At 41.1% G+C, this 26,321-nt stretch overlaps 1 protein-coding gene across 6 annotated transcripts in view; it reads right to left on the minus strand.

Moving 5' to 3' along the window:
• Positions 1–25,874, minus strand: part of LARGE1 (LARGE xylosyl- and glucuronyltransferase 1) — a 276,280-nt gene extending 250,406 nt beyond the window's left edge. For 2 of the 6 annotated variants that reach the window (XM_027657595.1, XM_027657578.1), the window contains exons 1-2: positions 25,250–25,362; positions 23,215–23,301 (exon numbers count right to left, since the gene is read on the minus strand). Coding sequence is in view for 1 of the 6 variants with exons in the window: in XM_027657569.1 (XP_027513370.1) it covers positions 6,726–6,749 (24 nt within the window). In the remaining 5 variants the exon portion in view is untranslated. Of the gene's footprint in view, positions 1–6,725; positions 6,891–11,783; positions 11,896–23,214; positions 23,302–25,249 lie in introns of those variants that run through there. The other 4 variants (XM_027657569.1, XM_027657586.1, XM_027657560.1 and 1 more) reach the window with 3 other exon arrangements.
• Positions 25,875–26,321: the final 447 nt, after the last annotated feature.

Below are 26,321 nucleotides of genomic sequence, written 5' to 3' on the forward strand. Positions count from 1 at the left end.
AATCTGTGTAGCCAAAGCTTAGCTGGAGTTGAAGTTGGTCAGAAATAGGGGGACAATAAAACAAAATTTTCAAATATATGAATGGCAATAGGCAATATAGAAATATCATTGGTCCCTTACAGCATGAGGATGGTCACCTCACAACAGGGACAGAGACAAGTCAGAGGTGTTTAACACTTTCTTGCCTGTCTTAAGCGTGAATGATAGACCAAGGGAGTCTCAGTGCCCTGAGCTGGAGGACCATGAGTGCGAGAATGATTAACTCCCAGTCAATCGTGAAATTCTGTGGGATCTGCTGCTCCAGCTGGATCCCTACAAATATATGGGGCCTGATAGGATTCATCCTAGAATCCTCAAAGAGCCACTGATATCATTGCAAAACCTCTCTTGATGATTTTTGAGCAGTCTTGGGAATCCAGAGAGCTTCCAGCTGACTGGAAGCTGGTGAATGTTGTCCTGATTTTCAAGAAGGGCAAGAAGGAGGACCCCAGAAACTACAGGCTGGTCAATCTCACTTCAGTGCCTGGTAAAGTTATGGAGAAGATTATTCTGGGAGGTACTGAAAAACACATGAAAGACAATGCAGTCACTGGCCACAGCCTCTGGCTTCATGACAGGAAAGTCCTGCTTATCAAACATGATTTCCTTTTATGACATGGGAACCCACCTAGTTGATCAAGGGAAGCCAGTTTATGTAATTTTTTTTTATTTCAGTAAATCTTTTGATACTGTCTCTCCCAAGATCCTTCTGGACAAAGTGTCCAGCACACAGCTGGATAAACACATTGTGTGGTGAGTGAGCAGTTGGCTCACAGGTCAAGCACAGAGGGTGATAGTGAATGGGGTGACATCAGACCAGTGACCTGTCACTAGTGGGGTTCCACAGGGCTCCATCTTGGGCTCTGTGCCCTTCAACATCTTCATAAATTACTTGGACACAGGATGGGAAGGGATACTAAGCAAGTTTGCAGATGACACAAAACTGAGAGGAGCTGTTGACCCCCTCGAAGGCAGGGAGGCCCTGCAGAGAGACCTTGACAAATGAGAGGGTTGGGCAATCACCAACTATATGAAGTTCAACAGGGGAAGTGCTGAATTCTGCACTTGGAATGGGGCAACCCTGGACATTGAGACAGACTGGAGAATGAGATGCTGGAAAGCAGTGCCGTGGGAAGGGACCTGGGGGTCCTGGTTGATAGCAAGTTGAACATGAGTCAGCAGAGCCCTGGCAGCCAGGAGGGCCAACCCTGTCCTGGGAGGCATCAGGCAAAGCATCGCTAGCTGGTTGAGGGAGAGGATCGTCCCGCTCTGCTCTGCACTGGGGTGACCTCACCTTGAATATTGTGTGCAGTTTTGGGCACCACAATATAAGAAAGATATTAAGCTGATAGAGAGTGTCCAAAGGAGGGCAATGAAGATTCCCTTGAGGGGAAGCCGTATGAGGAGCGGCTGAGGGCACTGGTCTGTTCAGTCTGAAGAAAAGAAGACTGAGGGGAGACCTCATTGCAGTCTAAACTTCCTCGTGAGAGGAAGAAGAGGGGTAGACACTGATCTCTTCTCTGTGTAGACCAGTGACAGGACCCAAGGGAATGGCCTGAAGTTGTGTCAGGGGAGATTTAGTTTGGATATTAGAAAGAGGTTCTTCACCCAGAAGGTGGTCAGCACTGGAACAGGGTCCCCAGGGAAGTGGTCACAGCACCAAATCTGAGAGAGTTCAAGTGTTTGGATGATACTCTCAGGCACATGGTGTGACTCTTGGGGATGGTCCTGTGCAGGGCCAAGGGTTGGATTCAATGATCCTTGTGGGTCCCTTCTAACTCAGCATATTCTGTGATTCTGTGAAAATTTACAAAAGGGAGCTATTCAACGGAGCAAGGCCTTGTCTGCCAGATTTTCTGGTTTGCTTACTATGGATGGTCAAGAGTTCACAAACAGTTGAACTGATTACAAAGATCAAGAACAAGGAAACAAAGAAAAATGTACATTTCTCTAAAAGGAAAGTAATTAATTTTTTTTATTTTTCTAATGAAATCAGCAACAGCTTCCAAAGCAAATTCCAAGAAAATAATAGTATCCATAGAAGTAGATTGTTTCTGTGCCTGAAAAATAACAAGCCAGTCTTATCAAATGTAGCACTCATTTTCCAAATATTAAGTTTCCAAGATTTTTTTTCTGTTATTGGCACAGGTTGCCTTCTGGGAAAATATCAGATTATCTTTTAGCTAATAAACTAGTAAGAAACAACCACTATAGTGATGGAAATTTTGAGAAATGGTAAGTCATATATTCTATATAGAAAAATTACTGTAAAATACAAGAAATCATGGAAAGGGAAGGTGGTATTCATATACAAAGTGTCTAAATAAATTTGGTTTACCCATGTCATGGTTTGAGATAGCCCCAAAATCCAATTCTCTAGCTCCATCCCCCCTCCCACATCTCAACCCAATGTGAGATGGGTTTTTCCAGACAAAACACAACCAGACTCAGAATGGGAAAAGGGAATATATTACAATGACTGTACAAATAAATACTATAACACATTATACACACGATCACAACTATCTCTACCATGACATATAGTATTTACAATGGATCAGATCTCCTCTCCCCTCCAAATAAAAGTCCAGGAGGGAAAGAAGGACAGATCCCTTCCAGTCCCAAAGCAGGAATCTCTTCTAAGGCAGCAGGTCTCCTCATCTCATGCATGCAGCAGTAACTGGATTGTTGTAGCTGGATCTCTGTTCAATACACACAAGGGGGTCTCCAAGCCCCTCGATTCTCCTTCAGTCCAAGCGAAGGCCTCACCTGTGGGCTGCCAGCAGGGACCAGACTCGCGTCACCACAGGTATATCACGAAATGCAGGGGCATCTTCGTAAAAGTCCCTTCCTCAGGGGATTCAAATTCCCCTTTGCAGAGCTCCGTGCTCTGTCTCAAGGCTGCTAGTTTAGCAGCAGCATCGAGGGGGGCCAAGGTCAACCCTCCTGCATTCCTTCTCCATCCCGGTCCAGCTTCAGGACGCCTTTGAGCTTCTCAGCTCCTCTCTGCAAGTGCTGTAGCACTCCAAGGCTCTTTCAAGTAAGAGTCCATCATCTTCCTCCTTCCAGGAGGTCTCAAAGGAGTTTGGGGGGGGTCTAATATCAGTTCTTACCCCCAGAACTCCGTAGGTCTGCTGCTAGCTTCTGCTGCTTCCTCCGGTTCAGTTCTTATCTGTCCTGGCTCTTAGCCATAACCTCTGGACGCTGCCGCCGCTTCTGCTCTGTCTCTGCTCACTCAAGACGGAAAACATCTCCCAGCTCACAGCTACAGACACATAGTCCAGCTTAACACTGTTCCAAGTCTCTGTAGCCCCCAACTGGGGCTGGGGGGCCCCAGAGGCCCTGAGGGGCTCCGGGCCCCTTTCCTCGTGGCTACTACAACATGGCTACTTTTTCTAACAACCAAACTACAACTCTTCTCTTCCGGTGCTTGCGATATGTTTACATTTCTGCAGGAGCACTCATTGGACAGAACTTCAAAACTTCCAGGGGTTTCCACCCCTGGGGGTTACCACTTTTCAGCCTCTGGTGGAAAACAAGGTTCAAACCACTACAACCCACTAACACTCATTCTCTCATAGATTCCACTCACATGCTCAAGCCTGCATTCTCACAAGTAGCAAGATATTGTGCCCAAGTAGTCTGCACAAAGAGGACAAGAGGTTGTAGCTGTCAAGTCCATACCATGCCTCTGGAGTTCCCCTTCACTTACAAGCCAGCTTTCAGACAGCCTCTTTTACACCACTTAGGCATCATCAACTACTAAGAGGTTGTTCTCAGTCTCCAAGTCTTGCTAAATTCAATTTCCAAAAATCTTAGGCCACTTGCTACCCACTCTGGTTTTTTTTCCTCACTTGAAATACATGTTGTTTTCCTTATGACTTAACAAAAAGAGGAATGGTATACAAAATCTTTTTCCACCTTCCTTTATCTAGGTTGGGGGTCTTCTGCTGACAAGCCATCTGTGCCATGGCTTTATCAAAGCACAGGTATTTTGGTCTTGCAAACCACATCTCTCAGTTTTACCACTGGGAATGGTGGTTTTTCATTATTGATACAGGCCATACTTTTAACTGCTTTGCTTTGTCCCACTGTTTCTTCTGGTGCTTACATACACAAGCATTACCACTCACACCACATCCATAAAATCTTGGTATTTTTTTTATAAATCTACATTTCTACACCATCAGTGGTCAAGCATGTTTAAGGATGCTGTTAGCTATCACTTTCTTGACATGCACTGATAACAGTCTTGACAGAGGCATCTCAGGTTTTAACAATCCTGAAATCATCATAAAGGCAATCTGGTCGTAATTTTAAAATAATATAATTTTAAGTGTAAGATGGCAGTAACCACTTCACTTTGCCCTCCAATTTCCACTGGGCATAAATACATGTGCCAACTGTTGCTTTTCCCCTGCAGCAGTCCTGGTATTTTGAGTAAATTAGTAGGGAGAGTTTATCCAAGATGACAAAACTTCACTTATCTAAGCAGGATCATAAAATTTACTCAGCCTACAGTTTGACAGCACCAGGTATCAACTTTATGAAATTTATATTATCAGTAGTTGAAAAATTCACAATTAACTAAATGTATCCTTTCTTTTGTGTTTTATAAGAATCCTTTAGAAGTTCCCACTCAGGAACGCAAGGAATATTTACACACTCACTGTTCAGGCCAGCTGCCACCCCAGCAGACCGCCTTCCTTTAAGCTATGGTGCTTACTAACTTGGGTCTAATATCCACTTGCAAGGGAATCTACAGTCATGAATTATCCTCCACTTCTAATATCAACTTGAAATAGAATCCATGAGATGAAGGCAGTACTTTAGTCATGAACCTTTACCAATACACTAGGGAGTAGAACTTTGAACTTGTGGCTAATTACTGATTGGGATTCTAGTTCTGCATGTAAAAATCACTATTACTTCAGCATGGACAGCGACAGCTCCAATTAATAGACAGAAAACAATTCTTGGCAAGAGAAAGCAAAACATGGCCAAACATGCTAATGTAGCAGTCTGTTCTTGAATTCATAAGTCTGGACTAAGTAATTATTTGGTAAGCTTGTATCAGGTGAAAAGAAGAAGGGGAAAAAAGGAAAAAATACAGTATTTACAGCCACTGAGGATCTAAACTTCTTTTAAAATTAGGCTATTAGGATGAAGCAACTAACTTACCCCCCTCCATTCCTCATTCTGTAAGTTAGTGAACCATCTCTCATAACAAGTGATACGTGGAATGGCTCTAGCAGACAACGTATGAAGACAAAATACATATGAATATTAATTTTGGCTTTGTCCAGGAGTTATTCCCTTTATGAAACAAACTTATTCCTTCATTGGCCCTCTGAAGTTTTAAACACAAAACATAAACCAGCTCAATGTTTTTCATTCACGTGCAGATGAAAGTAAATACAAATTTTTATAACATGAACAGTGCAATTATTTAGATCAGAAGGAGATCAGTTTTGGAAAAAAAATCTCCATTAGAGGGTATCACCTACTGCCATTCCTAGAAAAAAAAAAGACTTCCAAATAATAGCAAAAGTCATGTGAGTACTTGGAAGATGGACAGGAAGATGGACTTGCATAATAAACCATCCCATGAAAAACTCAAGGAGGAACTTGTGTAGTTTTTAATCCACTACATTTTAAAGTTTTTAACTGTGCTAGGAAGTAGTTAATGGCATCAGTGGATCTAAAGACAATTTCACACAAATGTGCCTTAGTGCAGTTTTACCTACTAATAAATCTCTTGAGAGTGAAGGATTACTAGTACTGATCTTCTGAAACTGATGCTGACTGTGATCTGTGCTTCAGTGGTGAATTTAAGGGATAGCTGAAAGCTGATGTCAGGTGGAGGTGGCTCTAGTCAGATGCCTACCCCAAAACCAGAACATTTAAGTCTGAGATGCTTTGGGATTTAGCTAGTCTTGTAGCTTTCCTTCTTTTTCCTCCTCCCCCCATTTATCTCATGCCCCTATAAAGATTACTCAGACAACCATACAGATGAAATGACCAATTATCATAAAATCTCCCTGAAAACTCATGTGAAATTATGAAGGATCTTCTATTATAACCAGAAAAGGACCTGTGTTGCAACTGAATGTTGCCTATGCAGGAAAGTAACAGTAGACTTTGCAGTTATCAAGGGAGCAGAATGTCCAAGTTCAGTTATTGATTTTTACTTTGTTCAGAAAAATATCAGGTTATTTGCTCAGTTAGAAAAGAAAGGGCTTAATCTTACAGGGAAAAAGAATTTGCTTATTTCCAGAGAAAGGACAGGTTAGTTTAAATCTCAATAAAGACATTTTAAGAACTCTTATTGAAACATCACCCGTGGTCTTCCTTCAATTGTAATTCATCAGGTGGGACAACAGCAAATCTTGGGACAGCCAAAAAGCAAAACGGAATTTTAGAAGTGCAGGGGGGAAGACGAATTCCAAGTAGAACATAGAGTTTAATCTTGCTATAGAAGTGAATTTGAAACTTTTAGCTGGCTCCCATTCTCTGAACATCTGTTGGATATAGTTACCTTTTGTTTTGTTGAGAAATGTGAAGTCTTTTCTTATTCCAACTGACCTACTTTATTCAAAGAGCTACTAATAAAATGTGCTACTATATTCTTAAGCTTCTTTGAAAAACTGTATCATTTGTGCCATTCAATATTTGCTACTACTAACCTCAGTATAAGTATAGCTATCCATCCATTCTTTTGAGTTTCCTTAGTTTTTCATTTGATTCATGCTCTTTAAATATTTTCTCAAGGTCAGTTGGGCAGTTGTGCACTGGATTTTCTGAATGGTCTGTGCTTTTAGTCCATACTGATCAACTGGCTTCCTACAGGAATACCCAGGGAAGAAATCAGGAAACACAACTGATAATACAAGATAAAACCATCAGTGGGTCAAACCATGAAATGCACTCACTTTTTTTGACTCAAAATCTTAAAAATAAAGATTAAAATCTCAGCATTAGATATAGCTTAACCATTATTTATGGACTCTTAGTTCCTGTAGTAAGGAATAGCTGTTGGAATTCTACAGTCTAAATCATGAGGCTAGATAATCAGATTGATTCCTCTGGCATTAGCAAACATCTCATTATGAAAGAAAAAAGGAAAAATGAAAAGACTAAAAAATGCAGAGCAAAATTTTTACACCCCATGCTCCTGAAAAACAAAACAAAACAAAAATACCAGGCATGTCCCCTATTATATCTCAACAGGATATCCATCTGGAAAGTCTTTCCTTCCAGATGCTTTCCCCTACTATTCATTGTCCTGCTAATCTCTGCAACTACCCCTAGGGGGAAAACAAAACACTACACAATTTACTGTCAGGCTGTCTTTTTGAAGGATGGACAATACAAAGGGAAATAGATCCTGGACAACAGTCAGCTTCAGTATAACAATTGTAGAAGCAGAAAAACAGAAATGGACCAGTTTGAAATAACACTGAATGCAAAAACTGTATCAAAATAAATTAATAAAAACATCTTACACGAACACAACAGTAAAGAGCATTTGCAAAGAATAAAAATCCTAAATTAATGAGGAAGCCTACCCATTTCTTCCACTCAAATAATCAATCACATTAATGTGTTCAAACCTTCAGACAACTTTTTTTTTTAACACAGAAGTATGAAGTCAATTAAACCAAACCACTACTACAGTATTTTAGAGAAGTCCAAAAAATATTCTTCTTAGGTTTCAGTAGGATGCCAACGTTTCTTCTTACCAGTAATCACCTGTGCCCTAAAGAACCTTGTAAGCCTGTCAGTGAAGCAAGGGAGAGACATTTTATTAAGTTACAGGGGGTTTGGGCAGATTTGTAAATCAAGCCCTTTAAACTTGAAAGTGACATCTCCTAGCCAGTCACAGGAATTCTTGGGCTTTGAGGAGATCAGCTGTCTATTTGGAGCACTTTTTGTTGGAGCTATGTGGCTGGAAGCTCTACTGCCTGTTCTGATTGAAACACACTGAATGGGGTGTTCTGGTGCAGAGCGAACCTCCTCAAGAAGTTAACAAAGTACTCACAATAAATAAATCTGTCAGGCAGCTGACAAAGGATGAGTTTTATTGCCATCAACTACTTTTGTGTAGTTGGTTTTAAGTGTGATTGAATTTACAGACCACCTCTTTTCAACCTCAAGGTGCAACAGTACAAGTGAGCGAAGAGTTGATTCAAAATACAGAGTAGTAACATACTTCTGGCATATTGATGCAAAGGGACACTCACTGAAGAACAAAAAAAAAGTGCTTAGTTTTAAACAGCTGCCATTCTCTTATTGTTTTTCTCATCTATGCTATAAATTGTAGCATTAGTTGCAAAAGATTTGGGGTGTTTTCAGAACATGCTATTTCATTTTTTCCACGTATTACCTAAAAAACCACCTTACACCAGCAGAGTAAGTAACAAGTAAAATCATTGCAGCAAGTTCACATAAAAAAATAAAAAGTAGTGGTTTACACACCTCTTATCCTCCCAAGTTGAAAGCACCACATACACACATATTCCAAATAGTAAAGCAATACATGTATCCTGCACACTTAGAAAACTACTCTTAAGTTACTATGAATTTCTGCCTACCATCAATCTTTGCTCCAGATATGGAAAATATTTCAGTCATCATTTCTACCTGCAAATATAAAAAGTATGACATTTTAAAAACAAAGCCATTTGCACAACACAGTCATAACCTTCAACTGGAAAACATCCTCCTTTACAAGGCATTCAGATAACTCAAAAGACAGAACATATATTCATGAAACTTCATAAAAAGAAAGCTATCTTCTAACTTCTATGAAGAATATGGGCCCAAATACCCTGCATTGTTTTTAAGTAATAAGCAACAGTTATAAATTAAGAGATACTGTATTTCAGTAGAGCTAAAGAAGACAGGTTCATTTGCTGTAGTAACATTTACTACAGAAATATTTTTATTTGCCCTAGCATCACTCTCTATTGCACAAGTATCTATCTAGTAAGACAGAACTACTTGCATTTCTCACCACTGTTATTTTGTCTCCTAGCTTTTTCAAAGATCTCTGTTCATAAAATGTTTGTCAAAATGCACTTGCACATATCACAAGGCAAAGAGGAGATGAGAGGCAGATGCTTCTGCATGTTAGTGGGCGGGATGGGAAAGAAGCTGGGGAAGCAGCTTTGCATCCAATCCACTACAGCTATTTTCCTTTTAACCATCTAACAGCAAGTCACAAATTCACCCTAAACACATCAAATCCTCTGAACTTATGAAATGATGTGTTATTGAAGTCACAGCAGGGAAGCCAACTCAGCTTAGAGGACATAAAAGACTAACACTAGGACAACCTTTTTCATTACAAGGTTAAGGACAAAAAACAAAGGCAACGTTTTAATGTGGTGAGAAGATGCACAGTCACAGAAGAAGCAAGTTAAAAGCACTATTTGTATTTCTTTCTAGAATAAATTCCTGTCCAGAAAAACTCCTCTTAGATAAGGTTTTCCACCTCAGAAGTAGAAAAACAGATCAGCAACACTTAATCTCTTAGTTTCCTGCTTCAACATGCTACCTGTCTTCCACATACCCTCTCTTCAGCTACTCAAGTGCACATCTCTTGGAATAAGCTAGTTGTCTAAGATGTGAAACTCATTTCCATCCTTTATAGATTCTATTACTGCAACATTTGCTACTGTAAAACTGAGGCTGCAGTAAAGTCAGAAAGTTAAAGAAATTTTTTCAATTTTTTCCACTGATTTAGATTACAATATAGGCCTTTACTAGTTGCAGTGTTTGTCCAAAGTACACAAAGTTTTATCAACCAATATTCACATAAGCCAACTACATATATACACACTGCAGGTACAGTACATGTGTATCTTACTAGAGTTCCAATATATCAAAGCACAAAAATGGAAGACATTTCTATACAGTATCACCATGGGACAGAACTAAGTGAGCAGAAAGTCCTTATCTACCTCCATCTAAGCTGTTGAAGGTGAAATCAGAGGTGAAATGCATATGGCAAGGATGACTAAACCCATTAATGGTCCAAAATTATTTGGTTTATTACATGAATACAAGAGACTACAATCATACTGAGCAGGCTATTATCAAATCTCTTCAGTGACAAAGCTTTCTGTCCAACAGGACAAATAAAAGCAAGTGCATAAAACACAAGAATACCTGCCTTAAGACCGTTATCCCAGAGGATTACAGAATGGTTTTTGCATCTTTCCTCTTTGCTTTTAGTATCTCCTTCTTTGTTTTGATATTGTGGTTATTATTACCAGTGCTATCTGAAGACTAGAGTCCCCTGTAGTTATGAATGGCAAACAAAAAAACTCTCTCACTCATTAAGAGAGAATCTAGGGTAAGCTTTAAAGGTACATTCAGTAACCTTAATATAAAAATGTGGCTTTAATGAGTCCTGCCAGTCTTGTCCAACTGTGTAATGCTTTAATTATGGAGCACTATGCTCAGCATTATGGACTATGGTTGCCAGGCTCCATCAAAGACCCATGTTTCTTGTTGTGCTAAGCATGGTGCAAATATTTAATGAAGAAATTATGCTTGTTAAAGGTGCTCACACAATCCAAAGGTACGATTAAGGAAAACAAGTGGCTAAAACAGGGAAATATAGCTGAAGAGTAAATAGGGCAAATACAGCAATCAGCAGTCACTATACATTTGGGGATGCAACAAGGGAGTAATTGCTCTCAAATAAGACCACACTTTCACTGACAATATTCAGAATATTCATTACAGGCTACAGCGTGTAAACTTCTCACAGTCTACCTCAAAAGGAAGACTAGAGTTAAGGAAAATTGTTCAAATTATACAGCATACAAATTTAGATTTTACCCTGGACTCCAGATACAATGAGAAATCATTGCTCTGTGCAACTCTAAGCAGACAGTTAAAAGATTTCACCAAGTAGTTCACAAATCTTATACAGGTCATCATGCCACCTCACCCCCATTAAAATTACATACCTCACTACAGACACACACTTCTCAATTTCAAAGTACTCTTTCCAGAATATAGAAATAAAAACATCCCCCAAACCCTATCTTACAATCAACCTTTCTTTTTTTCCAGTAAGAAACTGCAAACTTTTGGTCTCGAGGCAACCCCTCTTTCCTAGAGACATATACACGTTTGATCCAAAATGTGGACCAAAACTTGACTAGTATAAACATGAAGCACTAAAGTGAAAGGTGGGGTCCAAAAACTAGAAGCAAAACCATGAGAGAGCCAGTGAGGGGATGGAGGAGAAATACGAACATGCTGTTCTAATCTACTAATATAAAAAAACTTGAATACTGTTTATAAACCAGAATGCTCTTCTTCTTCACTGCCAAGCCACTCTTCTCCTAATGATGAGAAAGAAAGAAATTGGTTTGAAATCTTCATTCCTAAATCTCTGCTTCAAAATTATGGTACTTTTCAGCAAGGCAGTTGCTGACTATAGTAAAAAGCTTAGTAAAACTGAGCAGTAATTAAGAGATCCCATTTACAACACAATTTCACATTTGTACAGGGGCAAATGTGCTTCTTACAACATGAAATTTCCCATAAAAGACATGGAGATATAACACCATCTAAGCCTTTCGTTTGTCCTATGAAGTAAACCACCACTTCCTATGGTAAGAAAATATGCACTTTTTCCTGGTTCCAGTCAGGACAGGGTTGATTTTTGCAGTAGCCATGTGAGGCCATGGGTAGGACCCAGGGGTTATTCTATATCACCTCACCTCATTTTGCAGGGATGGGGGAAAGGGTCCCTTCCAGGGCGTGGAGCAGTCGGGTATTGTCGGGGGTTTTCTGCATAGTGCACAATCACGGGTGAATCGTTCGCCTCTCTCTTGTACACTCTGTCATTACCACTGTTGCTGTTATTGTTCAGTTTTCTTATTTCATTGCTGTTTGCAGTAAATTGTTCTTATCTCAACCCATGTTCTTCACCTTTTCTGCCTCCAGTTCTTTTCTCCATCCTGCTGCAGGGGGGAGGGAAAGGGGGAAGTGAGCGAGTGGCACGAGGTTTGGAGTCTTTCAGTGGGAAGACTAAACTGGGGAATACCATTCCTAAACCACGACATCACTTGAATAAAGAGAACTACTGAAGGCAAAACTTAAGAGATAATGAATACCGCTCAGAGCCAAAGAAAACAGTTCTTGGAACTTTTTGGAATCATATATTCAAGTCCTATTCCAAAAATCAAATCAACAGCCACCATGCCATGACATTCCTCTCTAGTCGGAGATGGCTTTGCAATATGCCTAATACAACTTCCTAACCTGTATCTACAGAAAGTAGACTTGTATCAGTTTATACTTTATTTAAAATCAGTGGTTTCTGTCTGTGAACCCCTGAATGTTTTACAGATGCACATGCAGATAAAAATAACGTGTATAAGTCTGCATGTCCTAGTCAATCAAGAAGAATCTTAAAACCTGTGTACAGATCATCATTCATTCTAAAAAATTTCATAGGAGTTAATAACCTCAAAGATGAGAATTTTGACTATGTAACATTCCATACTGATTTTCACCTCAAAGGAAGGTATTTCTAATAGATCCAGAGCATTCACTAATTTTCAGTTTAATATATATATATAAACATGAGATAGACAGACATATCAGTGTTCTAATTTGGTTCTTGCAGAACTTCTTCCTCCCATCTGTAGATTCACAAAGGCAACAAATTTTGCATTAACTGTGCCAAGTCTGGTTAGAAAAGCTCTCCTTTATTTGAATATTTTGTGTTTTTAAAGAAACAAGTATCTATGGATACTTCAGTCTACCTGTTAGCTACAGACATGGAGCGAGAGAAAAAAAAAAAAAAGCCCTACTAAGTATGACAGCACCTTGGACATTCAGTGGTGCTTAGAGAGATGAATTAAATGCACTGAGCCCATCCCAATCTGCATTCTGATATAACAATCTCAGATACACTTCTATGCCAGCTCTTAGCAAAGCAGCTTCTAGAATACAGATCTTTGCCTGCATCAAGATACTTCTGAGCTATAGAATTAGAGTAAAAGCTCTCATATCTATATCTGTAAGCTCAAAATTCTTAAAATCACTGTATCCTCTCCAGTTTTCACACCAAGTATAAGCCATGACAAGAACATTTTGAATGAAAATTAGTTCTAAATGAAAGCAAGAATACTTAGCATCTTTCTCATGCATTTCAGCTTTCAAAAACACTTTGCAAATATTAACATGCCAAGATATAAAAGAACCATTGTTTCAGTGAAAGGAAACGAGAGGAGAGGAGAGGAAGCAGAATTTGGTAGCAAAATGGACAGGTGGCTGGCTGATATTTCAGTTTTGTACACTGTGGTTTCATTTTTCATCTTAGTGGCGCATCAAAACAGGTTCTGCAGTTGTAGAACAGCAATACCACATAACTGTGTATTGAGACATCCTGGTAGACCCGTTTTACTTTCAACACTAACACTTTTCCAACGGAAATTCCTGTTGCTTTTCTTAAATTAAAACTGCAACATCTTTTTTTTTATTCTATACCACTAGAAGAAAAGCTTTTATATTCTTATTGAGAATAAAGTGTTTTTCCTTTGCAGCTCCCATTACTGCCTTTACAAAGGCACATATGCTCAGCAGAGTCAAGATGCTAGACACAAAGGTGTAATTTGTTTAAGTTTGCCCACTGCATGCTCTCTGAATTCTATTGCCTTTTTTTAGGGTGCTTTGCGGCTCTTTAGCCACAGCTAACAGGAAAGACTTATGCAAAAAGATTCATCACAAAGCATTATTTGCTACATTCATATTAACATAGATCAGTGTTGGGACTTCTGAGAACTCCATGCTATCCGGAAACATCTCTATATGCATGCCAGTATTCCCTCACAGAAAACACTGATAGCTGATGGGTGGTGAGCTTATCTCAAAGCAGAGGACTGACATATTCTCATCTATATTGGTTAGCACCTCACTCCACTATTAGCAGCACTGATTTCAGCAAGACAGTTCATAAGAAAAGTAAAGCAAGAACGGCAAAGTTTTTCACTTTGGTATTTAATGTTCAGCTCATTAAGGGCCCAGCCTGAAGCCCTGTGAACCTGGCAGAAACATTCCCACTTGAGTTTTGAGTAGGGCTTTGAAAAATTAGGGGCTTGAACTTGATATTGAGAAAGAAACAGAAGCTAGTTAAGAGCAAAGGGCACAGGTCTCATGTCCTCCCGCTGTTAAGCCTAGTTTAACAAACTTGATTACTAGTGGAAATTTGCACAGGGTTACCTCAGTCAACTCAGATAAAATTTCCAGCAGAAAAAGCATGGAACTTAGCTTCCAAGTCAACATTTGACAAGAATATCTAACTGAAAACATCCAAGTGTATCATATAATAATCTCCCTGGCTAAAAGCAATGAGGATTCAAAAAAGGAGCTAAGACAACCTGAACAATTAGAGCTATTTGTCACTAAAAAGACTGAAGTCAACACTACAAACAGATCCCGAAAGCGCTTCTCACTCTTAGTAGTGTTATCTCTGATCTCCTGAAAACCAGGGCTCAATCCACTAAAACTTCACCAGAAATTCCAGTCTGTTCTGATTAATCAAAGATACTAAGTCCTAAAAATTATATCTGTACCTGACTCAAAACAGACCACACAGAACAAGTTCTTGGTGATCAAAAAAGTTTTATCACAAACTCAGAGATGCATGGTGAATATAGGTAAAGAAAAAGACACAAAAACCCCAGGAAACTTATCTGTCTTGCTATCTGCAATGAATGACTCAGTTTCTGCCGTGTTAGATGCATTTCATCTTTATAAATTACCATCACGTGGCAGGTGCAGTGGGATCTGTCTCAATCCTGCTAAAGGTTTTTGTTTAGATAGTATAAAAAATGGTGCTAAATACTGTTGTAAGAATTTATTTTAGCACTTTCAAATTGAATATAAAAATATACTTAAAACAGCACACTAACTAAAAAAAATGCAACCTAACAGAGAAAACCAGTTGTGTCCCAGTGATTTTTTTCAGAACTGTCCCATGTTGCTCCTCCCAGTAGATCACAACACAGGAATACAGATTTTATTTTTTCCAGAAGATATTTTAACAAAGCCACCAATAAGTAAGCATGTATTACTCAAATGAAAAATTATTGTGATTAAAAGTACAGCCTGAAAAGAAATTTTAAAAGGGGGAAAGTACAGAGTATCAGTTTTCAAAACTTAAGCACACTCTTACTTCTGTATATTGAAAGCTCTTTTGGGCAGTAATGGTTTTTTGCATTGTGAGTTTCTGACACCCCACCTACATTTGTTGACAGTATGAAGAATGACTACTGATTGACATACTTGGCTAGCAGAAGCTGCCACAGTAGTCACAGCTGTATTAGCAAAACCAGTGCTTTTATCTGAATTGCTTTCATCATTTGTGGAATTTATATTCCACAATACATATATATTCCACATACATAATATACATAAATATTATAAACACAAGGAACTAGAGATCTGTGAAGTTTTGTGGTTATAATCTTGTTGGGATGAACAGAGACACAGTGCGATGGCTTGCATGACTAGAGTGCTGCAACGAAGGGATACAGGCTCTTCGGGAAGGACATGTTGGAAAGAAGAAGGTGGAGACACCCTTTATGGGAGAGACATTGGAATGCACAGAGCCTTGCCTGGGAATGGATGATGAGCTAAGTGAGAGCTTATGGGTAAGGACTGAAGAGAGACCAGTTTGGGTGACACTGTAGTGAGCATCTGCTGTAGGCCACCTGGCCAGGAAAAACAAGTGTATGAGGCCCTCTACAGACAGGTAGCAGCAACCTCACATTCACAGGCCCTGGTCCTCATGGGAAACTTAAACCACTCTGGTTATCTGCAGGAAGGACAACAGACCCACGGCTAAGCATCCAGAGCTTAAATCACTGATAACAAATTCCTGATCCAAATGATAGAGGAGCCAATAATGAGACGTTCTGTGCTGGACCTTATACTTAGGAACAAGGAAGGACTCCTTGGGGATTTGAACGTCAAAGGCAGCCTTAAGCTGCAGTGACCAGGGTAGCATTCAGGATCACAAGTGGAGGAAGAAGGGCAAAAAACAAGATCACAGTCCTGCCATTCAGGATAGAAGACTGGGTCTTTCTGGGGACCTGCTTGAAAACAGTCTCATGCAGAGAAAGCTGGTTGATACTCAAGGATCACCTCCTCCAAGCTCAAGAACCGTCCATTCCAAAGAGCAGGGAGTCATGCAAAAATGCCAGGAGGCCAGTAAAGATGAAAAAGGAGATTCTGGCAAAACTCAAACACAGAAAGTATACAAAAGGAATGTATACAAGAGGAAGCAGGAACAGGTAGACTGGAAGGAGTACAGAGACAGTGTCTGAGCATGCAAAAATGCAGCCAGGAAAGCCAGAGCCCACCTTGAGCTAAAACTCGTGAAAGAAGTCAAGAATAAGTATCTGAAGGGAGGGTAATAAAGATGGTGGAGCCAGATCCTTTTCAGTGGTGTTCAGTGACAGGAAAAGAGGCAATGGGCACAAACAAACACACGAAGTTCCCTCTGAACATCAGGAAACACTTTTTACTGTAAGGGTGACTGAGTCCTGACACACATAGCCTAGAGAGGTTGTGGAGTCTTTATCCTTGGAGATATTCAAAAGCCATCTGCATGTAGTCCTAGGCAACTTGAAAAAAATCAAACTCGGGCATTTCTTAATACACCAGCGTCCAACTGCATGACAGGTGAAACTGAGGAACAAAACCCAAACATGTAAAATAAAATATGCTGCAAAACTAAATTATTTCAAAGAATTCTTGATACTAACTTAATGTCCAGAAATCTTTATTGCTGATGTATAGTACAATATTTTTTAGACTGAAAACAGAAAGGGAAGAAACTCACCTATGAAAAATTTTAAGAGCTTTAGGACAAAAAGAAGGACATCTGAAAAATTTGTTCTGTATCACACTGCATCACCTTCAGATACCTGTTGCATATGGATTTACCTCAGTGATGTTTCTCTCATTCTCTCCACCTCTTCAAAATCCTCTTAACAAATTTGCACAGTAACATGGCAGTAGCCTTCTATTCAGAAAAATGCTGTGTCTGCCCCTGTTTATCATGAGTCAAAACTGATATAAAATGATGCAATCAATAAATGCATTTTTAACCCAGTGAGCAAGTGTCAATAATTGAGTGGAAACTCTGGTTTCCTTACTGTTCATTTATGGTGATTTCTAAATGGCAGTGGCCTGTGCCAGTTACCCTCTCGAGGTTGTTAGCACTACCTGACCATAGACAAACTCCATGTATTTAAAGAACAATAACCTACAACCTTTAAATATCAAGATATATTAATTTGCTCCTTCAAGTATTTTCCTACTGCCTTCTTGAAATATTGTACTATTTTCTATTTTCGAGAAGTAAAACACACTCCTTTCTTCCCTTGATCACAGCACTGCCTCTAAATCAACAAAGAGTATCTGTAAATTCCACTATGATTAGTTTATTTTGTCAATTATCCATTTGTCAATTAACTTTTGTTTAGTTGGTTTTAGATGCACATATATTCTGTATATTTACATAAAGATAATTGTTATATGCTGAGTATCGCCGGGGACTTGGATTTATCATCTAAGGTACAACTATATTAAGCAACAGTTCTTGCTAAAGACAGTGGTGTTTCCATTTGTTTAAGGCACGGGACAGTGACTCAGGAAAACAGGGTTCTGCTCCTTGCTTTTTGACTAACCACTTGGGCAACTTTGCTCAAACTCTTTCACCTGCAGTCCATGGGTTTGTCATAGAATGGTTTTATCTTTCTAGTGTCATTTTTCTCACCCTAAGTGAGTCTGTAAAGCTTTCAGGAACCTATGGATTTCCACAACATGTCTAAGACTAGAAAATTAGCGAAGTTATTCTACATATGAAAAATACTGTCATCAGTTTCAGTTCCTTACATACTAATGGAAGAGTATTACTATTTTTGCTCATCTTAATGAAGAAAAAATGTTTAGGAACATCTTTTTTCTCAACCCATTCACCAACTGTGCACAGTTACTCACATTGCAACTGTAACACAAATCAATATCTTAGCTTACTAAAATGTTTCTACTATACCATGCACTTCTGTATACCTCAGGTGCCAGGCATGGGCACTGGTGTCAGAGTAGTGACAACTGATAGCACAAACAGGTTGAAATTTTACATCCAACTTCCCCATCAGAGTACACAAAAGCAAAGGGCAAGAGTCTGGATAGCAACAGTAGAGATGTGACTTGCAAAATTGATAACCAGATTGCAAGGCAGTACATGCATGGTTCTCCACTGTCCAAACCAGCTTGAAAGCACCTGATTTTGACCATGAATGAATGACTTCATATGGAAAGGAGGTGTTCCAATGATGAAGGACCTGCATCACTAACGAGAACACTGCAACTCTGAAGGACCCCAGTAGTTTGTTAGAAGCAGCTATTTTAATCTAGCAGACCTTAGGCTGCACTAGCATTGCAGGGAGAACAAGAGAAAAGGGAGGCAGATTGCAATGTTTGGAAACAAATGCAGTAACTTAGGCCACTGTGCCTATACTCTCTTCTTCACACTTGAGAGCTGAGAGCAACCATGGAAGGATGTGAATTTATTCTCATACACATTGCTTCTTTCTCAAAGTAATCAAAACTGCAAGGTGATTGCTGGACAATGTGCTGAAGACAGCTGCATCTCCAACTTCTCAGCTTGTACATTTTATGGTTGCTTTCTGATGTAATAGTACAGACCAAACTATTGCTTTGGTTGCATTTTGGAAAGTAGTCTGAAATTTAACAACATCAAGTACAAAAGTTTCCCTCTTACCTGCCCATCACCAGATGGTTTGGCTTAGCCACTAGCAGATCCTCTATTCCAATAGACTCGATATCAGTAGTGATTTTTTTCCCCTTCTGTCTCCATTTGTAGCATCCTCCATTTTGACAACATAAATCTCAGTGAGGAAGAAGACATTCCAAACTAAATGCTTCTATCATTCCTTTAAACTGATCATTTTTGCTTTGTGGAAGTAAGCGTCAACATGCAACTCTCCTAGTACTAAATATTGTTTACAACATCATCACCTACTGATTTCAACTGATTTTCCACTACTTGGAGGACTCACTGAAGAGGAACAGATTTGTCATAAATGTAGTCATTAAAGAGTTCTGCAAAGATCAAGATCAAGGATATAAGTTATATAAGTTATAATAAGTTATAATGTATTCTAATAATAGCAACAGAAAATGTCCACCCTTACAGGGACCTCATTCTTCAATGTTCTAATTCTCTACTTCAGTAAAACAGCATCTAATTGTACAGTATACTTAACACTGAAGAATCCAAAAAGACAGACAATTGCACCCTTTTAAAGGGGTAGGAGCCACCTTTAACTTATTTAAGAACTCCCAAGCATGCCAGCCAATATTTTATCTTGGAAGATTTGCCTTACATCAGTGAGAGCCTTCATGCTTAAATCTGAGTCACACTCTAGAACCAGTCTTAGAATTGAATAAAGGATGAGACTACAGAAATACAGAACTTAACTTCTGCTTCAAAAGCCTCGGGGTTAATGTCAGTTCATCTTATATAAAAACACCAGGAAGCTTATACTCCCTTCTGTTAAACAATGAAAGCTAATATTCTTAAAAACAACATGATCTAAAGAACATATATTTGGGTATTTAATAATGCTAGAATGATTGGTTTTCATTTCTTATTTCTATGCAGTGGCATACACCCTTCTAGTACCTTCAGTCTGAAAAATATTGAATTAATCAGATCATACATTGAAGTCCAGTAATTTTTAAACATAAAGTTCCATTTGAAGTATTGATTAGCAGCAGCATTAATTGAAAACAGAAGGGAAAACAATCACCAAGGGAATTTAATATTGAGGTACAGGGCCACAGCAGGGGAGTCACAGAGAGAAGGAAAGTGAAATCCAGCCAGAAGCAGCTGGGTTGAGAAGCCTCAATATGAGCTGAAAACTTAATCTCATTTGAATAATTCACAATTCTTCTTGCTCGTCCCATTTCACCACTCAGTAACACTTCATATTCCACAATGAGAAACATTCCTTTCTCCAAAGAGACAAATTCATTTCCAAGTCCATCTAGAAATCATGAGCAAAGCATTTCATATTTAAAAAAATAAATAAATAAAATACCACAATTCCTTCCCTTCATTTCTCAGCCCTTTCTCTCTTCTTCCTCTTCTTTGTTTCCCCCTAAAACAAAATCCTTCATTCTTCTCTGTATTTAAATGAAGATTTCTCAGTAACAATAATGTCCAGTTTTCTTCTAGTCCTAAGTCTTAGCTGTCAAATGCCTACCAGGAGACAGAAATCTACAAGCTAATAGTACAACCAAAATGTTGGCTCTCTGTATGTAAATATTACATTCTGGGATAAACTTTAGAGGAAATATTGAGAGGTGCAAATGAAAGTGACAACTCAACTTCCCTGGAAGTTCTAAGCAGCAGAAACTTTCTTGCGAAGGAATCAGGAGGCTGCTTAAAAAGATTATTTTTTTTTGGCTGAACATAAGTTTTCTTGTAAAACTCAATGCCAGAATGTGAAAGCAGGTTTAAGCTGATATGGGCGTCATCCTTCTGATTTTAGAAAGCTGTGGTTCCGGTGCTACCGCTGATATTGCAGTTTTGCCAAACAATAGTAGATCAGAAATTTTTACGATTTATATAATTTTCATAGATTCCTGCAAAAATGGTAAAGCAAGACACTGTTAGATGTTACCCTTGACAAGCTGCCCCTCAGGCAGCATGGATAGTCTGGGTTATCATGTGCAACTATTCCCTGAGGATAAAAAATTGGTATAGACATGGAGTAACAGAAATGACTCATCAACACTCAAAAATGCATAGGAGAAGAGTAGAGTGGTGATGACACCCATCTCCTCATAGAACTCACTAGTGAAGAGGTCAGAGGCATAAGGACAGGGAACTGCAGCCTTGAAAAACAACTTATTTTTATTATTTTCAAGCATAGCTATTTTATGTGGAGGTTAGTGAGGAAGGCTGCATTCTGCCTGCATGGTTGGAGACTTCCAGCTTCCTCCACTATAAGGGTTACATGATTCATATGGCTTTTTGCAACAGTATCAGATAGACAGTGCCAGGGTTCTTCTTGACATTTAAGTGTAGCTTCTGCCTGGTTAACTCCATTGTTGTGGAAATAGTAGCTATATCCAAGAAAGAAAGTGATGTGGATTACTACAGTAAACATTATCAGACCTGGTCTGATCTGCAAATTAAAACAGGTAATGGAACTATTTTACACAGTTTGCTTCTAATTCTGACACAGATGGCACTTAAACAAGGATTCCAGCCTTGGCAGATTTCTTCAAAGTCAGTGCCAAGGCCAGGATAATCCTTTCTAGCAATTTTCTCCTTGATTTTTGAGCCACCAACTTCTGTATAAAATAGAATTTGTTATCTGCTGTTCCCCTTCTACAGCCATGCATTGAACAAGCTTTGACAGGACACGAGACAGACCTTCAAATACTGAGCCAAGCGACACCAAAAGAGTCATGAATCCCTACTAGGTACAAAGCTCATTTCTTAACCCTTATCTTCAGGTGGGTGTATCACAAGGAAAAGAAAAATTAGTGATCCAATGAAAAACAAAAAGGAAAAGTAAAAATACCTTCCTTGAGGTACTTCTGACTCTCCAGCTCTTAAATTATGCCAAGTGTGGGATAATGTACAATGACTGTTTTTTAAAGCCAGCATTAATGAACAATGGTTGCTTTTTAAAGCTAGCATTCACTACAAAGAGGAAGATGAGCCAAACCCAGAAAACAGACCAAAAATAGTGCACATGGACACGTGTGTATGTTTCCTTACACAAAATCACTTTTCAGAAAGTTCTTTAGCCACAGCATTAGGCAAATAACCAATAGAGCCAACTCTGAAGAGAATGAAGACAAGCTTGCATTGGCCACTATGTTCACTTCTCACACAAATCATAATGTTATCAGCACAGACAGGTTATAGGAGAAAGAGACACACCAGAAATCTCATATCATTAAAACAGATATTTTGTTAATTTATTGTAATGCAGATGATGAAAGGTCTTCAAAGCTGACAAGAGCTCATTAACATGGGCTTTCATACAAGACAGGAAATAAAGACACATGTTAAAAAAAAAATAAATTGCATTTCTGGATCTAGACAAGCACTCCCATCGAGATTGTTAGGAGCTTGCATGTAGATCGAGTTTAGCATATAGTGCAAAGACTTTGTAGTCAGATTATGAATTTTACCCATTATTTGCCCTTATAAACACCAGGGAAAAAAAAAACCACTTGAGTTTTGTTGGTTTTGTGTTTACATGTGTTTGGGGTTTTCTAGATTGCTCTTATAAGAGTATGTATTTAAAAAAAAAGAAAAAAGAAATGAGACAGAAGATAAAAGAACAGTATCCCAGTAAGGATCTATTGACAACTGATTGTTTATCGCAGGTAAAAACAAAAACCACATACTTGAGCAAGAAATAGTCTCCCAAGAGTTTGGAGAATTGTTCCTTCAAAATCATTCTTTTTAACACTACTTCAGTTCCACAAGTTAAGTGCACATGGGAGATGCCTAGTTTTACTAGTTTTCTAAAATAATTCATTCAGAAGGAATACTACTTTTACTAATATTGGAGTCCTACACACTGAAATTTCAGATCAAACGTCTGACAGATCTTAATGTTGCCAACAGACATGCAGTCATTCATCACGGCTCTGCACTTTGGCTTTCTGAGGACTGTACTTTGGAATTCCTGTAGACTGAATAGCTGGTACAGAGAATTCAACATATAAGTAACACTATTTTCAGTGCTCCTTCAAAGAAAACCAGTACATATTTCTCCAAACCTGAGAAAACTTACAATCTTTTTATGTCATCTAAACAACGAAGAAAAAAAGTTGTCATGCATATTTTGGATATTAAAAAAAAAAGTATCTTGCTACATACTGCCATTCAAATACCTCCAAGCTATGCTTTCCTCACCAGCAACTGACAAGGGGGGATATACTTTGACCAGGAAAGATGCTGCACACTACATAAAAATTGTGAGAACTAAACATCAACAGGACAGAGAAAAAGAACCAGCTACCACAGTAGGCAATTAAAAGCCAAAAAAAAAAAAAAAATCAAAACCAACCTACCAATCCAATTATCCATCAGAGACTCTGCAGTTACTGCGGCTTTTACATGACTTGCAGCCTTTCTGATCAAGGGCCGTCACAGGACACCTAAGCAGTAAGAATTTCACATTTCAAACTTGGAATACTTATCAGCTATTTGCAGTTTTCAAGAAGACTAGGGATACTTGTTCCACATTTCTCTATTTTTAAAAAACTGACACACAGTGAAGACATTTGGGGTAAGGGTTTTTTGTTAAGTTGTCCTGTTCTTGTAAGTAAACTAACCTTGATAATCTATCTCCATTTGCAGCAGGGAGCAGAATAACTTTGTTAGAAGATCCCTCCTGCCCTTAACTCATCACCTGAATTTATATATACAATTTCTCCTCTAAGCCTATATTATAAAGATGGAGATCTAGAAGGTTAGAAAAAAAATTAATCTCATCCGTCTTATTAGAATAGTCTGTGCATTTTCACCACTGAATGAGGGGGAAAATCTCACCCACACTAGTGCCCCTAGTGTGCCTTCGCAGTTGGCAGTCTGAAGAGTAAGTAGCAAATCACTACCCTGTCTTTCTGTGTGAGGCTACATTTTGGGGTTTTTATTCCACAGCAGAAGGCATAACCCTTTAAGGAAACTGCAGGGAAACTAGGCAACCTTTCAATCCATTTATCAAATTTCCTGCTGTTTCTATTTCTGAACAAGCTTAAAAAATTATTTTGTACAAAGAAAATTAATCTACATCCAGAAGCTATCATTAAATAAAATGTGCTGACCTGTTGGCAATTGCCAGGTCTGGTGTTAACATAGTACTTTGTTTAGCCTGGTGCCCTTCTGTTCCTTCCAGCACTGATATTGTGTAAAAAAACCCCTAATAATGTTTAAGAGACATTTGATTTATTGTCATTTTCATCCTGGCATCCATACCTTCCAGAAGACATAAACAACAGTCAGTGCTGTGAAAATGTTTCCTGTAGTCATGTTAACAGTCCTATAAAAAACATGTACAATACATACAGAAAAAGGTAAGACCTTATAACAACTGTGCAGATGCCTCCATTGGCTAATTTTCAGTTTTAAAAAAACGCACGTTGGAAAAAAAGTAGGCTTAATTTGCTGTTTAGCAGTACCCCTGTTCCAAGTTGAACAAAGCAGAAGACACTGTACTTAGGTGAAAACGCAAATAAATATCGCTTATCTGATGCTCTGCAAAGAACAAAAATCACTTTCTTTCTAAAACTAAAACTGGGCACAGCAGAAAAGCTAGGAATCTCTCCAAAAAGTGTTACATAAGGCATTGTCAAACTTCACGTCACCTCCACAGGGCCGCAAGTTGCTATTTTCCCCCCATCCCCCGGTGCGCAGGGATTAATGATCTAAATGACACAGTTCTTGTACAGGAGGTGATAGCAGAAGCCTTCCCAAAGGGGAGCTTCCTGGGCAGAAGGCTTGCTGGGGAGGCTGGCGGGGGATGGGGAAGCCACCCTGCTCGCTTCGGCGTCCCAGCCAAACTCCAGCTCTGCCCCGCGGGTCCCGTTCCGCCGGACCGGCTCCCGGAACAGGCTCGCCGCGGGCAGAGCGCTCACACCGCACGTCGCGACTCCCTCCCACCCGCCCGGCAGCGGACACCAGCCCCGGGGTCTCCCGGACGCCGGAGCGCAGCCCGCCGCCCTTGCCCGGACCCGCTGCCCCACGGCTGGAGCCCCCACGGAGCGGGAGCACATCCCGGCCGAGGAGAGCGGCGTGCGGCGCGGGGCTAGCCAGCGGACTGGCGAGGGGAGCGGGGTCCGAGCCGGGCGGGGTAACCTCCCTCGGCAGGGGGACGTGCCCCTTTGTGCCGGGAAGCGACACGCGCGCCTCCGCCCGAGCATCTCTTCAACTCCGGATCTGATGGGGATTAAAATCCAGGAGATAAAGCTGCCAGCCCGGCCCTCTGGACTTGGGTGCCCTCTCCCCTTCACGGGCTGCTGGAAGGGAGACACTCATCGATTGTTCCTTGCCCTCCCCCGCCCCTCGCCTCTAAAAGCACCATAGGCTCAACGAGAAGGCTCTTACCTTCCCCGGGTGGTTCCCGGGCCGCCGGGACGGGCGCTCAGCGCCCGCTGCTCCGCGCAGGCAAGTGGTCCTTCCTCCTCCTCCGCTCCAGGCGGGCAGCTCCAGCTCCGTGCCCGCAGCCCCGCTCTCCGGAGGTGTCAGCCAGCGGATCACAGCCGGGGCGGCACTGGCGGCTCCACTCTCCGCGGGACGAGGAGCTGCTGACGGTGGGAGGAGGAGGAGGGCGGTGGGGAGGTCCCGACTCTTCCCGGGATGCGCCGCCGAGGTGGCCGCCTCCTCCGCCGCCCAGCTCAGCTCTCTCCGGGGCCTGCCCGCTCCGCGCTGTCCCGAGGTGCAGCCCGGCCCCGTCCGCCTGTCCGTCCCGCTCGCCTTCCCCCGCCCCTTTCGCCGGCGGCGAACCGCGCGGCGCACAGGCCCCGCCGGCGGCCAGGAGGACCCGTGGGCGACGGGGGATTCCGGCCCAGCCTCCTGTCCTCTCCCCGGGGCCTGGTGCACGCTCTCCGCGGGGAGAGGAGGCCCTGCCCCGGCCTGGCGAGCAGCTCCGGGAAGGTCACCGGCACCGTGGAGCCGAGCACGGAGGTTCCCTCCGGCACCGCCGCGGTCGTTGCTACTGCTGCCGGCCCGACATCAGCGACCGCTGGGTGCCGCGCTCCGCCCGGGCTCGCTCCGTGCCCGTGCCTGGCGGCCGCCTCCGACTCTCAGTGCCAGGCTGCCCCCTTCCCCTTCCTTCCTTCCTTGCCTCCCGCCCCTTCCCCGCTGCCAGCCTTCCCCCGCCGGCTCCCGCCAGCGCCCGGTGCCAGGCTGCCCCCTGCGGGTCTCGGGGCCGCGGCCACACGCCCGGCGGGGCCGAGGAGGAGCCGGGCGCGGGGGCGGCCGCCGCTGCCGGTCCGCGAGTGCCGGGAGCCGTGTGCCCGCTGCCGCCGCGCTGCCCCGGGCTGGCTCAGCGGCGGCTGCAGCGACTGTGTGTCTGTGTCATGTCTGTGCCTGGGCGGGCGGAGGCGCGGGGCCGAGGCGGGGCCATCCCGCTCACACGCCGCCCAGCGACAGGCGGAGGGCGCCCAACCAGCGGCGG

This window comes from Corapipo altera, unplaced genomic scaffold (assembly GCF_003945725.1).
Source record: "Corapipo altera isolate COAL_440 unplaced genomic scaffold, ASM394572v1 1, whole genome shotgun sequence".
In the NCBI taxonomy this organism is placed as follows: domain Eukaryota; kingdom Metazoa; phylum Chordata; class Aves; order Passeriformes; family Pipridae; genus Corapipo; species Corapipo altera.